General features: G+C 35.8%; 1 protein-coding gene across 1 annotated transcript in view; it reads right to left on the bottom strand.

Annotated features, from left to right (window-relative positions):
- HOOK1 (hook microtubule tethering protein 1) overlaps window positions 1-14,835 on the bottom strand; it is a 71,512-nt gene that overhangs the window by 6,184 nt on the left and 50,493 nt on the right. Inside the window, exons 14-21 of the mRNA XM_019839080.3 lie at window positions 12,675-12,762; window positions 12,535-12,595; window positions 10,435-10,575; window positions 8,148-8,241; window positions 6,443-6,477; window positions 5,825-5,907; window positions 5,098-5,198; window positions 1,465-1,566 (exon numbers count right to left, since the gene is read on the bottom strand). Coding sequence (XP_019694639.2) covers window positions 1,465-1,566; window positions 5,098-5,198; window positions 5,825-5,907; window positions 6,443-6,477; window positions 8,148-8,241; window positions 10,435-10,575; window positions 12,535-12,595; window positions 12,675-12,762 — 705 coding nt within the window. The remainder of the gene's footprint in view (window positions 1-1,464; window positions 1,567-5,097; window positions 5,199-5,824; window positions 5,908-6,442; window positions 6,478-8,147; window positions 8,242-10,434; window positions 10,576-12,534; window positions 12,596-12,674; window positions 12,763-14,835) is intronic.

Raw genomic sequence — 14,835 nt, 5'->3', positions numbered from 1 at the left:
TTGAAGCATTGACGATGCTGCACACGCTCACTGGCGTTCACTGGGAGGTGGATAATCAGGGCAACTCAGAGCTCAGGGGGTTTTCAGTCCAAGTCTCATTATTTTACAGATGAGGAGACCTAAGACCAGAGAGGAGAGGTGATAACTTTAGGAGAACTTACCAATAAAGCAGCAAACCTGGCCTCTCATTTATGTGATATTTAATGCTGGGAGTACAGGTATATAAGATACACGCTCTGCCCTCAAACTCTGACACACACCAGGAAGAAGAACAATGCTATTGTGGGATGAATTAATGAGTTCAAAATACATGGAATCGCTATGGAGAAATAACCAACTTTGCCTAAGGAATCCAGGAAGACACATGTGAGTTGGATGCTGAAGAATGGATAGTATTTCCGCAGAGAGATGCCCCCATCCAGTGCTTTTTTTTACAGCACCTGACAAGGCCTGGACAAGCACTTAGCAAGGGCACATAAGGCTGGTGTGCACTCTGAATGTTAAGTCTTTAAACAAAGTAGTTCCACTACAGTCCATACACCCTGGCTCAGAAATAATATGAAGAAAATGGTAAATGAATACATGTTTCTCTGAAATACAACATTCCTAGTTGATTTAAAAAGAAACCTACTATCAATTACTCAAATTTCAAGGCTAGTATACAGATCTCATCATGGCTCTGCAATTACACATACATTATTATAAGGAAGCACATAATGACTTCAAGAATAGTATCACATCTCACCACGGTATTAAATAATTTTGTAAAACACTTTGCAAAGGAAACTAGAACATGCCCAATTATAAAATCTATGAATATACAGTTCCAGACTGACATACTTATTAACCCAGCCAGTAAAAATGATATGATCATCAGCACAAAAAATAAGTTCTAAAGACCCGGCTAATTAATGAGAAGATGTCATCGCTAACATAACTATGCATGATTAACAACCAAGACTGCCACTTCAGTGCAAGAACTTACTGGATTCTATGAGCACTTTCTTCCCCCAGGAATTGCAACTAATGAGTTTACTTAGGTTCCAGTGAGGAATAGGGAGAAGAAAAGAGAAGGAAAATCTAGTTAACAGAGTAGAGTACCTTTTTTTAAAGGTGAGTTTGGTTCCTTTTTTTCCTTTATTTACTTATATTTTCTGAATGAACTTTAATCCACATAATTTTAAAAGGAGCTAACATTGTAACAGAACTCTATTAGCCACTAAGGGCTATCCCCAGGACTGGCTGTTGTGGGAGTGACAGAGACAATGTAGCAGAGTAGATAAACTCCTATTGGCTGGTGAGATGCTTTGTGGTAAACATACTGAGCGCTAAAACATGGCATTGCCAGCTCCTGATTTCAACTTCTTGTGAAACTTGATCATTAATGGCAGATGCTGGACAGCAATTAATTATCAGGATTATACAGAATAATTAAACGGAGACATGTGAATATGAAAATTTTACCTCCAGAATCTCAATTCTTCTCTCTTTCTCTGCCAACTGCTTTCTAAGTAGCATTATTTCAGCTGATGCTGGATTTAGTTTGGGATCTAAAGTTTTTATTACCTGTTGAAAGAAAAAAAAATATTTTACATTTACTTTACATTATCAAGTACTGAAATATAAGAACCTATAAACCTCTGTGAATAAAGTGGAAAATTATCCAGAAAGTGATCCAGGTGTGAACTATGACTTATTTTACAATTAAATTTGAGTAATAAAAATAACATTATAGAGGTAGAATGATATTATAATTCAGTACCAAAATGGGAAGATCCCTATCTCAAAATAAAATTTCCTTTCTCCAAGGCTCAGTACTCAGGGATAGTAATCTAGTCTTATTAAACTTTGAGCACTGAGGTCTTGAAACAACACTTTCCATATTTATCAGATACATTTTTTTTAAAAATTAAAAGAATGTGCTAATTATATAGGAACTCATTGTACAAAGTAACAAAAAAATTCTTAGCAACAACCTTTTTTACTACCATTATCTAGTGAAATGTAACTCAATATGTAAGATCAACTTATTAGAAACTGATGACTTTGTCTGCAATCCCTAGAATGGCTCAATCACATTTATGGAAGTCACTAAAAGTTAGGTAAAAAGAGATTTTGCTCAGAATGCTGTTCATAGACTCAAGTAAACTATGGAGCCAGCAGTATAACAGGAAATTAACTTGAAAATATCAGGTGTAAATTAGAAGACAAAAACAAATTTCCAATAATAAGGTCAGCTGTATGATGTAATTACAAATCTATTCAAAAAGATTAAACTGATTTAAAGATTTCACCTATATTCACTGAGGTAAAGGAAAAAGACTGAAAGGTAATATGCCTAAAAATGACTGTGGTTCATTCAAAACAATTTGCTGAGTGCTGAATATGGCAGGCACTGACTATGGCCCGTGGGATACAGGAGGCTTGGTGCCTGCCTTCGAGGAGTTCACATTGTAAAAGCAGAGTTTAAATCATAATTTAATTACAAAGAACACATCATAATTTTTTACCTCTAAGTAATAAAATGTATGATTGTGACTTTTCTATATTTTCTGAATTTTCTATCATGGACATTATGTTACTATAATTAACCTCTCCCTCCAAATAATGTAAAGGTAAGAAATGAAATCATGTTTATCATACAAGCAATTGCTTTTTATTTTTATTTTTTAAATGTTTATTATTTGAGAGAGAGAGAGTGGGGGAGGGGCGCAGAGAGAGACAGAGAGAGAGAGAGAGAGAGAGAGAGAGAGAGAGAGAATCTGAAGCAGGCTCCAGGCTCTGAGCTGTCAGCACAGAGCCCGACGCGGGGCTTGAACTCACGAACTGCGAGATCATGACCTGAGCCAAAGTCAACCAACTGAGCCACCCAGGCGCTCCAGCAATTTTTTTTTAAATGATAGTACTTGATGATGACAAGAATATGGTATTCATGGTCACTGTTTTGTCTACTTAACTGTGATCCTTTTAGAATATCATTTAGATATATGTATCAAGCACATTATTAAAATGTTCTTATCCTTTGACCTAAAACTTCCATTTGACCCATTAGCTTAGGAACAAGGCTAACATAATAAGGCAAAATAAGGGGAAACTTTCTATATAAATAAGTTGCCTATAGTCTTATTTCTAGAAGCAAGAAGGAAAAAGAAATGGAAACAAACTATTTCCAACAACAGGATGATGACTAAATTACTATATACTGCATTCAACTGAATATTATATAGCCATTCTTTCACTTTGCACAGTCCTCTCTAGAAGCGTCTGTCTTGTTTACCTCTCTATTCCCTGTGCTAAGTATAATAGCTGCTTAATAAATATTAAAGTATGTTTATATAACATGAGGGAATTATTTTAAACTTTCAAAATATAAATTGTATGTGCTATGATCATACAAATTGTGTGTGTCTATGTGTGCAATCATGGACGTAGTATGCACTGAAAAAAATGCACAGTTAAGAAGAAAGGGAATCTTTCTATGTTTTATATTTTCTACTAAAAGCACTTCTATAGTTGAGAGACACTAGACTGTGGCAGAGACTGTTTGGATATTTACCAAGACTCCCTAGAAGTTGAGTGCAGCTGTGTGCCTATATTCTGCCCTCTGCAGTGAGGGTGAAAGCGGTTCATGTGGCTCCCAGGCCCACCCCGTTACTATCTCCGGTATGGTCTAGGCTGGCTGCCCTTGTCTACCGGCTGGACTAAGTCAAGTACAGCTGGGAACATTGTATTCAAGAAGGCAAAGACTCTGTCAGCTGGGGGCTCGGGGACACTGCACGGAGCAGAGCCCCTCCCCCATTGAAAAATGGACTTCATGTGAAGCCTTGAGATCTTGAGGTGTATCTGTTGTTGCAGGCAATATGGACAACTTAATAAACACAAAATTCAAACATAAAGAGAATAGATACATTAGCAGTATTTTAAAGTTTCATCATATAATCCTCTTGTTTATTCAACAAATAGAAAAGAGTATATTGATATTCTCTAAGAGAGAATATTTTAAGAAAATACATGGTATTCATGGAAATAAACGATTTTATGAGAATGTTCTTACAGATATTTAAGTTGGAAATAGGGAAAAAGACCAGTCTGGTAAACATTAGAAGAGTGTTTAACTATCTAATCTAAATTAAATGGTAAAACAATTTTAAACAAGTTTGAAGAGCAAAATTTTCACAAAGGCAAACATTCATTTTAAGAACTAAAGATTCCAGGGGCACCTGGGTGGCTCAGTCAGTTAAACATCCAACTTCCGCTCAGGTCATGATCTCATAGTTCATGGGTTCAAGCCCCACATCGGGCTTTGTGCTGACAGCTCGGAGCCTGGAGCCTGCTTCAGATTCTGTGTCTCCCTCTCTTTCTGCCCCTCCCACATTCATGCTCTGCCTCTCAAAAATAAATAAAAGTTAAAAAAAAAAATTAAGAGCTAAAGATTCCATACTTTCTTAAATTTTTTTTTTAATGTTTATTTATTTTTGAGAGACAGAGAGACAGAGTGAGAGCGGGGGAGGGGCAGAAGAAAGAGGGAGACACAGAATCTGAAACAGGCTCCGGGCTCTGAGCCCTCAGCACAGAGCCCAATGTGGGACTTGAACTCACGAACCATGAGATCATGACCTGGTGCCCCTTAAAATTCTTTCTTTAACATTTATTCATTTGTGAGAGACAGAGAGTGAGTGGGGGAGGGACAGAGAGAGAGGGAGACACCGAATCCGAAGCAGGCTCCAGGCTCTGGGGTGTCAGCACAGAGCCCGACATGGTGCTCAAACCCACAAACTGTGAGATCATGATCTGAGCCGGAGTCGGATGCCGAACCTACTGAGCCATGCAGGCACCCCACGATTCCATACTTTCTAATAGTCATCTTCTCTAATGAGGTCACTGCGGTCCCTGTTTAAACTGTTCAAGAACAGCCCTGTGTTTGTTTTACATGATGCTGATGAGTGAGAGGGAGAGACTGTGAGGACTGACCCACAAGGCAGGGTAGAGTCAGAAAAGGGACATGATGCATATTTAAGAGAGATGACCTCATGGGCGGAATGGGCCTTATGAGAACCTGAGTCAGAAGACTTGAGCTCTGAAAGGTAAGCCACTCACATTCCGTGCTTTCTCCAAGTACATTTTGTATCTTTCCTCCATTGCTTTCATATCTTCATCTTTCTTCTGAAGAGCAGCTTCAAGTTCATTGATCTTCTGCACTATTATTGAAAATGAAATGAAACATGACCGATTTAAAATATGCCCTCCTCACACAAAAATTATACTTATCTGATTTTTTTTGAAAGGACTGATAAGAGAACTTAAAAGAGAAATGTTTATTTCTTCTTTGTAGTGAATTTGTATCTAAAACCTTTGAACTACAACTAACATATCCTCAATCATTTCATATTATTTTTTCTTAAAAATATCTATAATCTGCTTTATCCAGCTTCTCTCCCTTCTATCAAGTGTTTCAATGAGCTAATACACTTCAGCATGTCAGCACAATCATCATAAGAAAATAAAGCAGTCCTTCTACATACTGTTTAAGGCTCAATTTAATTTTATTATAAATTATTTTATTTACATTTCCATAGTATTAATTCTATTATATGTTACCATGTTTGATACTCCTATATATCAATCAGTTCATTTTATTAGACTTTTTCGCTTTAAAATCAGATCACTTGTTAATCCCTGAAATCACTAAAACATTATCATGGTTCTTATTTGCAATGCACGCATTTATGGAGTGTCTGAAAACTTATACACAGTTCTTGCATCTTTCAACTAAAAAAGGCAAGTCCTTAGTCGTAGTCTGATCCAGGTTTTTACAAATACCTACCATTCTGGTTTACATCTGGCTGAAGATCTTCAATGAGTTCTTGTTTCTTCTGTAATTCTTCCTGGACCTCAGTTAGTTTTTCCCTAAGTAGTGGAAAGAACATGGAGTTTTGGAAGCAAACAGACCTGAGAATGAAAACTGATTTCTGCCACAGGACATTTGTGGACTGTGGCCAAATCACTTTCTGATCCTGAATCTCCTCACCTCTAAAATGGGCATAATACCTGACACATATTATAGGCTTGTTGTGAGAGGGTAAACTGCCTGACACATGACAGGTGCTAAAAATGTTAATTTTTCCCTCTCATCCTTGCTTCCTAAGAAAGTCAGAGGAAATATTTTATTGGTTAAACATCCCACATCTCCACATGTGACAGCTGTCTACTTTGTAAACTCTTCAAATGACATTAGTGATGGAAAAATGTAGGATTTGAGATCATTGACAGGCAGGCTGAACATTTTAGCGCGTTTTTCTTTTCACTTCTTGATGGCAGTGGTGAACATTCAATTGGCATCAGGGGGTTTCTCTTACAAACAAAGTCAGAAAAGGATACTAACTTTAGAAGTTTTTAAAACCCTTCCCCTCTCATATTTGAAATGAAATATCAGTTTACTTACATATGAGCTTCCAACTTCTGCTTTAGTTTGCTGGACTATAAAAATTAAAAAAAGTTGCTGTAAGATAACTATTGTGACAAGATAAATTTTCCAGACATCAAAATCTCTTTACCTCCTTTTGAAGTGTATTATTTAAAATTATAAATTTTTTAACAATTTGTATTTCTAATAACATACTTGTAAAGACATAAAATTTCAGGTGTTTTTTACTTCAAACGGAAAGGAAAAGAGGTTAGGAAATGACATAAGGATGAGTATAAGAGTAGAAAGAAAAGTGCTTCATATTTCTGAATACCATGAAAATAAAACTTGAACTTGAAGAAAAGTACCGAATGCAAGCTGAATGTGATATATTGAGGAGTATCAAACATTTAAAAATCCTTTTTTAAAATACATAATTTAAGATGTTAGGCCCTTAGTGAAGAATAGACTTAAATAATTATCTTTGTAATAAAGCTTTATCATTATAAATGCAAGAACTTTAATATTAACATCAAAATGAAGAGGATTTTGTTAAAAAGTAAAATTCAAAACATAAAACTTCCTCTTTAAAAAGCAGGAGTTTAAATTGCAACACTAGCTCTGTATCATCTACTGAAAAGTTGAAGGGTTTAAAATACATAATCTGAAACATGACTAAGACACTAATAATTTATTTTTAAAAGATAAATAGAACATATTTAAAAACACTGCAATCCAAAATGTACTCTCTCAAAGAGATCCCATTTTAAAAGTATTCTCTATTGTGGCTTAAAAAAATATTCATATTAGAGAGGTTACAATACCGTATATATGCACATATGAGATGCCGCCATGCATGAGACGATTTCTATTTTCCAAGCCCCCGGGGAAAAAAGAAAAAATCATATAAAGCATATAACAGACAGAGAGGAAACACAACCCCTTCAGTCTTCCTTTTCACCTCTTTACTTACTCTTCATAGCTTTCTCCCCCGTCAACACAGATCTAACCACCTCGGCTTCCATCTAACCAGTACCTAACACACACAGGGCCCTGTCTTTTCGTTGTTGTTTCCATTAAATGCCTTCCTCCCTCTGTCATTACTTCCTTCCCCCTGCATACAGAGCTCAAACTACAGACACACTGTTAGGTGCATTTGGGTTGGGGCTGTTGAGTTCTGCTGAGTCCTCTTCTCTCTGCCCTCACAATGTTTGCCATCAAAAACAGATTAGAAGCGGCAAGGCCACGAGTCGGCATGGAAGAAGGGAAGAAATACGAGGTGATGCTTTCAAAACTGCATTACGGTTTCTGTCCTTTGGAGGTTAGTATGATCCACTCCTATAAGGCTCTTTGGTAGAGATTATTTTCTCCGTCTCCCTTTCCCTGTTAGAAGTTTTCCTCAATTCTGACCACTGAGCACTCTCAACCAGGACTTTTCTGAGGCCCACCCTGTTGGTGTCCCAGCAGAGCCATGAAGACCTCACCGGCAGCACACCAGCAACCGTGGTTAGGTGTAGCTATTGAAGTAGGACAGATAGAAATCACCTTCAACACATACGATTAATTTATAGGCTCCAAGGTGGCAAAATCATAGCATCCGTTATGCAGATATATACGGTATTCAAGGGTACCCTCATTGATAAGGGTAGCATGGCACTTTCAAACACAAGACGAATTTGGGCGTTAGGACCTCTCGCAGAGAGTCCACACTCAGCAGAATTATTACAGCTTTCAAGTTACTTACACTTTCTCCTTCAGACTTGGAGCCTTGTTCCTGTAAAGATTTCTGGAGGTCCTCAATCTGCTGCTGCAATTCTCGGATGCGCTCTTTGCTCAGCCTATTGTAAGATGGATCATATACATTTATTTGTATGGAAAGTCAAAGTAGTTAAGGATCTATAAAGGTGCATTTGTGCAACTGGTGCATTTAATAGTAATAATGAAGGCTGAACAATTATCTGTGGCTAGGTTTAATATATAGTATAGTAGGCTACTTGCAAAGAAATATTTTTTAAAAAGAAGACATTTATCCAGGAAGTATATACACCCACATGTAAAAATTCAAGATACTTAAGTGCCAGTTGCAAAAGCACATCATTTCTGCACAGTACTCACTGGTAAAAGAAATTAGAAAACTAGCTCAGTTTTCCTACAGTTGTATTTTTAAAAAATTTTTTTAATGTTTATTTTTGAGTGACAGAGAGAAAGAGAGAGAACTATCAAAGGAACAGCAAAGAGAGAGAGGGAGACACAGAATCCAAAGCAGGCTCCAGGATCTGAGCCGTCAGCACAGAGCCCGATGCAGGGCTTGAACACAGGAACCATGAGATCATGACCTGAGCTGATGTCGGATGGTCAACCGACTGAGCCACCCAGGTGCCCCCTTTACAGGTGTATTTTTAATGAATGGGAACTAGGTTTCTTTTTGTTTCAGATTTCATAGTGTACTGACAAAGGTCACCGTTTTCCAACCATCTCTTCATAATTTTTTGTTTAAATTAAAGAGACTAACACTAGCAACTAATGCAGATTTTTAACATGGCAAAACCTCATTCTTTAAAACCCTGCTTGAGAATTGCCTAATGAGGTTTCCAGCAAGAAAGAGAATCTCTCTCTTTTCATGTATATATGACCCAACACACCTGCCCATTATAATGCCCCATTGTTCGAGTTATCAGATAATGTAATTATCTATTCATACGTCTATCTTCCTGTTTTAACTTTCTAAAAGCTGAAACTTTGTATCGCCAGTGCTGATATTGAATTGCAGAGGATAGTAATATTTGATGGTCCCTTCACAAAGCTAAAATGTTATTCTTTTTTCAACCACAGTTGATGTAATACTATATATACAAGTTTGAGAAACCAGGTTCAAGTGTATCTAAAATTCCTGGTCTCTAAGATCCAATAAAGGTTGGTCAAATAAAACCAAATACTTTTACTGAAAAATATGCCATATATAAGAGGCAAGTTAGCATAGTGTTTAAGAGTCCAGACTCAGGAGTCAGAATGACAGAAAGTTCAAATGTGCAATCGAGAACTTACTAGCTTATAACTTTGGATAAGTTACTTAACCTCCTTGAACCTCAGCTTCCTTATCCATAAAAGAGATAATTACAGTCCCTATTTCACAGAGTTACTGTGAGGTTTTTTGAGTTAATACCAAACAAGCGCTTAGAAGGTAATACTATATATTACCTTTAGTAAATAGTTTCTAAGTTACGAGTAAAAGAACTCCTATTTCTCTCTGGGATTTGCATAATAAATATATAATACAATATAACACTTGTGCTTTTAACAATTTAATACTTGTTTTTCGAGACAGTCTTACAATAAATAGTTTTTTCTTAAAAACTTCAGAAACATTGCTAACAGTTTTACATTTAAAACTGTTGAATGAACAGGAATCAACAGCTGTTGAATGAACAGGAATTTTCTTTCCTAAAAAGAATGTAGAAAAAATGTAAAATGTATATTTAGAAAAATTTAAAAATAAATTTTGCTTTTCAACATCAGGGAAGTGGCTGGCATACAGTGAACACTTTATCAATGTTATATATTTTTAATATTATAATTTTTAAGCCCCTCCTCAGTATCAGATAAGTACATCATTTGCTTTAAATACGTTATCTGTGAATCTTCATAACAACCTGCAAATAGGTATCACCTCCAGTTATAGCTGAGGACATTAAGTGTGAATTTAAGAAACTTGCCCAGAACAAAACTGTTAATAGGTTTAAATAGAGGTGGCACTCAAATTTGACTCCACAGTCTATGTTCCATCCAAGCACTGACTGCAGTCGAAACCCAGATTGTCATTTACTCATTTGTTAAATTTTCTGAGAATTATGAAGACATATAAATGAAATTCAAGAATGAGACACCTGGTTACTAAAGTGTGCGAGAAGCAATGGGAGTGAGAGACTAAACTCCTAACTATGTCAATTACGATGTTATCTCCCTCTTCTGTGAGTCAAGATTTGGTGGCTACCTAATGGAATCACTGTGACAATTACAAAAGAGTGGGTCACCTTTGCTCGGTTTCCAGTTCATTCATCTTGCGGTGCTTCTGTTCTAGCTGTTCCTGGAGTTCCTCAATACGTTCATTCTCAGTACCTTCCTGTTGCAAGCGAAGCATCTTATTTTCATGTTGCAGTCGAATAAATACTTCCCTGATGTTGAAAAGAAAATTTATTTTTAAATTTTTCTAAATATACGTTTTACCTTTTTTTTACATCCTTAGCTTTTTAGGAAAGAAAATTCCTGTTCATTCAATAGCTGTCATTTAAAACTGTTAGCAATGTTTCTGAAAGTTTTTAAGAAAAAGCCTACATATATTGTAAGACTGTCCTGAAAAACAAGTTGTGAATTTTTAAAAGCACAAGTGTTATATCATATTAAATATTTATTATGCAAATCCCAAAGAGAAACAGGAGTTCTTTCACTGGTAATTTAGAAACTATTTACTAAAGGTAATATATAGTATATCCTCAGAAAACATAAATTAAAAGCAATAGGTTTAAGAAATCAGTTTGCTTATGGGGTGCCTGAGTGGCTCAGTCAGTTGAAGTCTGACTCTTGATTTCGGCTCAGGTCATGATCTCACAGTTTGTGAGTTCGAGCCCCATATCAGGTTTCACACTGACAGAGCACCTTCACTCGCTCTCTCTCTCAAAATAAATAAATAAACGTAAAAAAAAGAAATCAGTTTAATATTTTTATTTTTTTAATGTTTATTTATTTTTGAGAGAGACAGAGAGACAGAGAGAGAGAGAGAGAGAGAGAGAGAGCAAGGGAGGGGCAGAGAGAGAGGGAGACACAAATCCAAAGCAGGCTCCAGGCTCTGAGCTGTCAGCACAGAGCCCAACGTAGGGCTCGAACTCGTGAACTGGGAGATCATGACCTGAGCCAAAGTTGGATGCTTAACCAACTGCCCCTAGTTTGCTTAATATTTTTAAATATACTTTCATGATGACAGGCCTATCACTGTCTCTAGATTATTTTTGTTTTCAAAAAAAATCTTTATTAAAAGTTTACATACACATATTTTCTAAAATGCAAATGATAGGAATGATATTAAAGAAAAAAGTAATGTTCTCCTACCTGCCTCCCTAAATGCAATTTCTCAGAAGCAACTAATTTCATTTAATCTCAGTTTGTGTTCTTCTGAATGACAGCATCATGACTTTAAACTATAGGCTCATATGGCTATTTTAAAGTAATATTAATATCACTGGATACTAACTAACAAGTTGCTTTCCAGTCCAACAGGTAAAGACCTCTGTCTTAACAACAAAAGTTGAACAAAATGAAAGTCAACAAATTTGCAAACTATGTGCTAAGTGAAACAAGTCAGTCACAAAAGGCTGCATATTGTATGACTGTATGTATATGAAATTCTGTAACAAGCAAATGGACAAAGAGTCAATTCTTGGTTGCCTGGGGCTGGAGCTGGAGGAGAAGCAGGAATGAGGAATGACTGCTAATAGGGACAGGGTATCCTTCTGGGGGAATGAAATGTTCTCAAATTAGATGGCTGCACAACTCTAGGACTACACTAAAAACCACTGAGCTGTACAACTGTAAATGGGTGAGTTGTATCTCAATAAATCTGCTTAAAAAGTAGAATTTGAAGTAATAAATAAAACTCTTACCACAAAAAAGAAAACCATAAAAACTACCAGATTAGTCAAATGCCTACAAGTAAACATAGCAGTAAAATACGAAAATAAAAGCTGGTGAAGAAGAATCTCTAAAATTTATATTTTATTTAACTTCTGCTTAATCCTCCTGCTATATTTGACAGCCCCTTTCCTACTGGCTTCACCCATGTGGATTTAAAGGCCATGTATAAAAAGGGTTTTCCGTAGAGCTTATGGGTAGGGAAAGAAGTTCAACACAGTAAAAGTCATATCGTAAAAACCAGAATATCTCATTCAGCAAGTCTGTGAAATTTTACTTCTGATAAGACCTAAAACTGCTAAAGTAGCAATAACAATCTAAGAAGCTCAAGCAGATGAGACAAAGTATTTTGAGCTCTATGACTCATAAAATGGAACATTTTAAAGGCTAATAATTTTTTTTAAAGAAATCACATTTCTAATATTATCAATTAATAAAAACACATTTACCTGTATTCCACGGGCATAATCTCAGCAGCAAGATTCTCAAAACTTTTTGTAGCAGACGCATCTAAACAACAACAATGAAAGATCAACATTTCAGCATTTCTATCATTAAAAAAAACTTTTAAAAATCCAAGAAAATTCACCTGTTTGGTTTAGATGATCTTGTTGTACTTGTGAACATCGAAGCTCTTCATTCGTTTCTTTCAGAGTATCACGTTGTTCTATTAGTCTCTAAAAAAGAATTGTTTATATGAGCAAAACAATTGTTTCCACAAGAAATGTACTTTATGGTTATAACAATTTATCTTAGCAAACTAATTTCCTAATTGTTGCTTAGTTATTTAAAAATGACAATATTTGGGGCGCCTGGGTGGCTCAGTTGGTTAAGCGTCCGACTTTGGCTCAGGTCATGATCTCACGGCCTGTGGGTTCGTGCCCCGCATCGGGCTCTGTGCTGAGAGCTCAGAACCTGGAGCCTGTTTCGGATTCTGTGTCTCCCTCTCTCTCTGCCCCTCCCCTGTTCATGCTCTGTCTCTCTCTGTCTCAAAAATAAATAAATGTTTAAAAAATAAATAAATAAATAAATAAATAAATAAATAAATAAATAAATAAAATAAAAAATAAAAATAAAAATGCCAATATTTTAGTTTTAGTGCTAAATCACGTAAATAATCTTTATACAACACAAATCTTGTGATTTCAAAGATAATATACCTTTGAACCAAACTGATGTAATTATGCAACAGAGTACAAATATGCAACTGTGGAGTAATTAGTAAAAAGTATGGACTCTGGAGGCAAATAGATCGTGGCTTGAATTCCAGGTTCCCTATTTCCTAGTTAAATTATGCAGGGTGAGTTATTTAGTTCTTTGGCTTTAGGATCCACACCATCAAAATGGAAATGCTGATACTTAGATCCTTGCAAAGGTGTTCTGAATAGTGAGCGAGGTAAAGTTTGTGGTTATTTTAAGAATTGATGAGGGAGCTCCTGAGTGGCTCAGTCAGTTAAGCATCCAACTTTGGTTGAGGTCATGATCTCATGGCTCATGAGTTCAAGTTCATGTCGGTCTCTGTGCTGACAGTGTGGAGCCTGGAGCCTGCTTCGAGTTCTCTGTCTCCCTCTCTCTCTGCCCCTCCCCTGCTCACGCTCTGTCTCTCTCTCTCTCTCTCTCTCTCTCTCTCTCTCTCTCTCTAAAATGAATCAACATTAAAAAAAAAAAAAAGAATTGATGACCCATTATTGATTTTTAACATTAGAGTTAACTGTTTCTTTTTTACTTTTATGGGTTCTGACAAACGTATAATGTATCTATCACTACAGTCTCATGGTCAATTGATTTTTAACAAGGGTATCAAGACAATCCAATAGGGAAAGAACAATAGTGCTGGGACAACTGAATACCACTCAGAAAAGAATGAAGTTGAGACTCCTATCTTATACCATATACAAAAATTCAAAATTTGTCACAGAATAAATATAAGAGCTAAAACTATAAAACTAAAAGAAAACAAAAACCATAAATCTTTATAACCTCACATTATTCAATGATTTCATAGAAATAGTACCAAAAAATACACAAAAGAATAAAATGGCTAACTCTGATTTCATCAATGAAAAACTATTCTGCTGCAAACCATACCATCAAAAAAGTGAGAAGACAACTCACAGAATAAAAGAACATATTTGCAAATCATATATCTGAGAAGGAGCTTATGTCCAGAATATATAAAGAATTCTTACAACTCAATAATAAAAAGGCAAATAATTTAAATAGTATGTGAATAAGTGATTTGAAGAGGTAATTTCTTCAAGGAAGATATACAAATGGCCAACAAGTACATGAAAAGATGCTCAAATTCATCAGTCATTACGGGAACACAAATCAAAACCACAATGGTATACCACTTCATAGTCACTAAGACAGCTAAAATTAAAAGGCTGGTTAGTGTTGGCAGGGATGTGGAGAAATCGGAAACCTTCACAAATTGCTGAGAATGAAAAATGGTTCATCTACTTCAGAATACAGTCTGTATTTCCTTAAAAGGTTAAACATAGTTATCATATGATCCAGCAGTACCGTTCATAGGTATATACTCAAGAAATGAAACACATGTCAACATAAAAACTGTAAATAAACGTTCATAGCCATGTTAACTGTTTAATAGGCAAAAAGCAGAAATAGCCCAAATGTCCATTAAAATGATGAAAGGATAAATAAAATGTGGTATGTCCACAGAATAGGGTATTATTCAGCATGAAAACAAAGTACTGATTCATACTACGAAATGGATAAACTTTGAA

This window comes from Felis catus, chromosome C1, assembly GCF_018350175.1.
Source record: "Felis catus isolate Fca126 chromosome C1, F.catus_Fca126_mat1.0, whole genome shotgun sequence".
Taxonomy (NCBI): domain Eukaryota; kingdom Metazoa; phylum Chordata; class Mammalia; order Carnivora; family Felidae; genus Felis; species Felis catus.
Note: the sequence above shows the minus strand (reverse complement) of the source record. Positions and strands in the feature narration are given on the sequence as shown.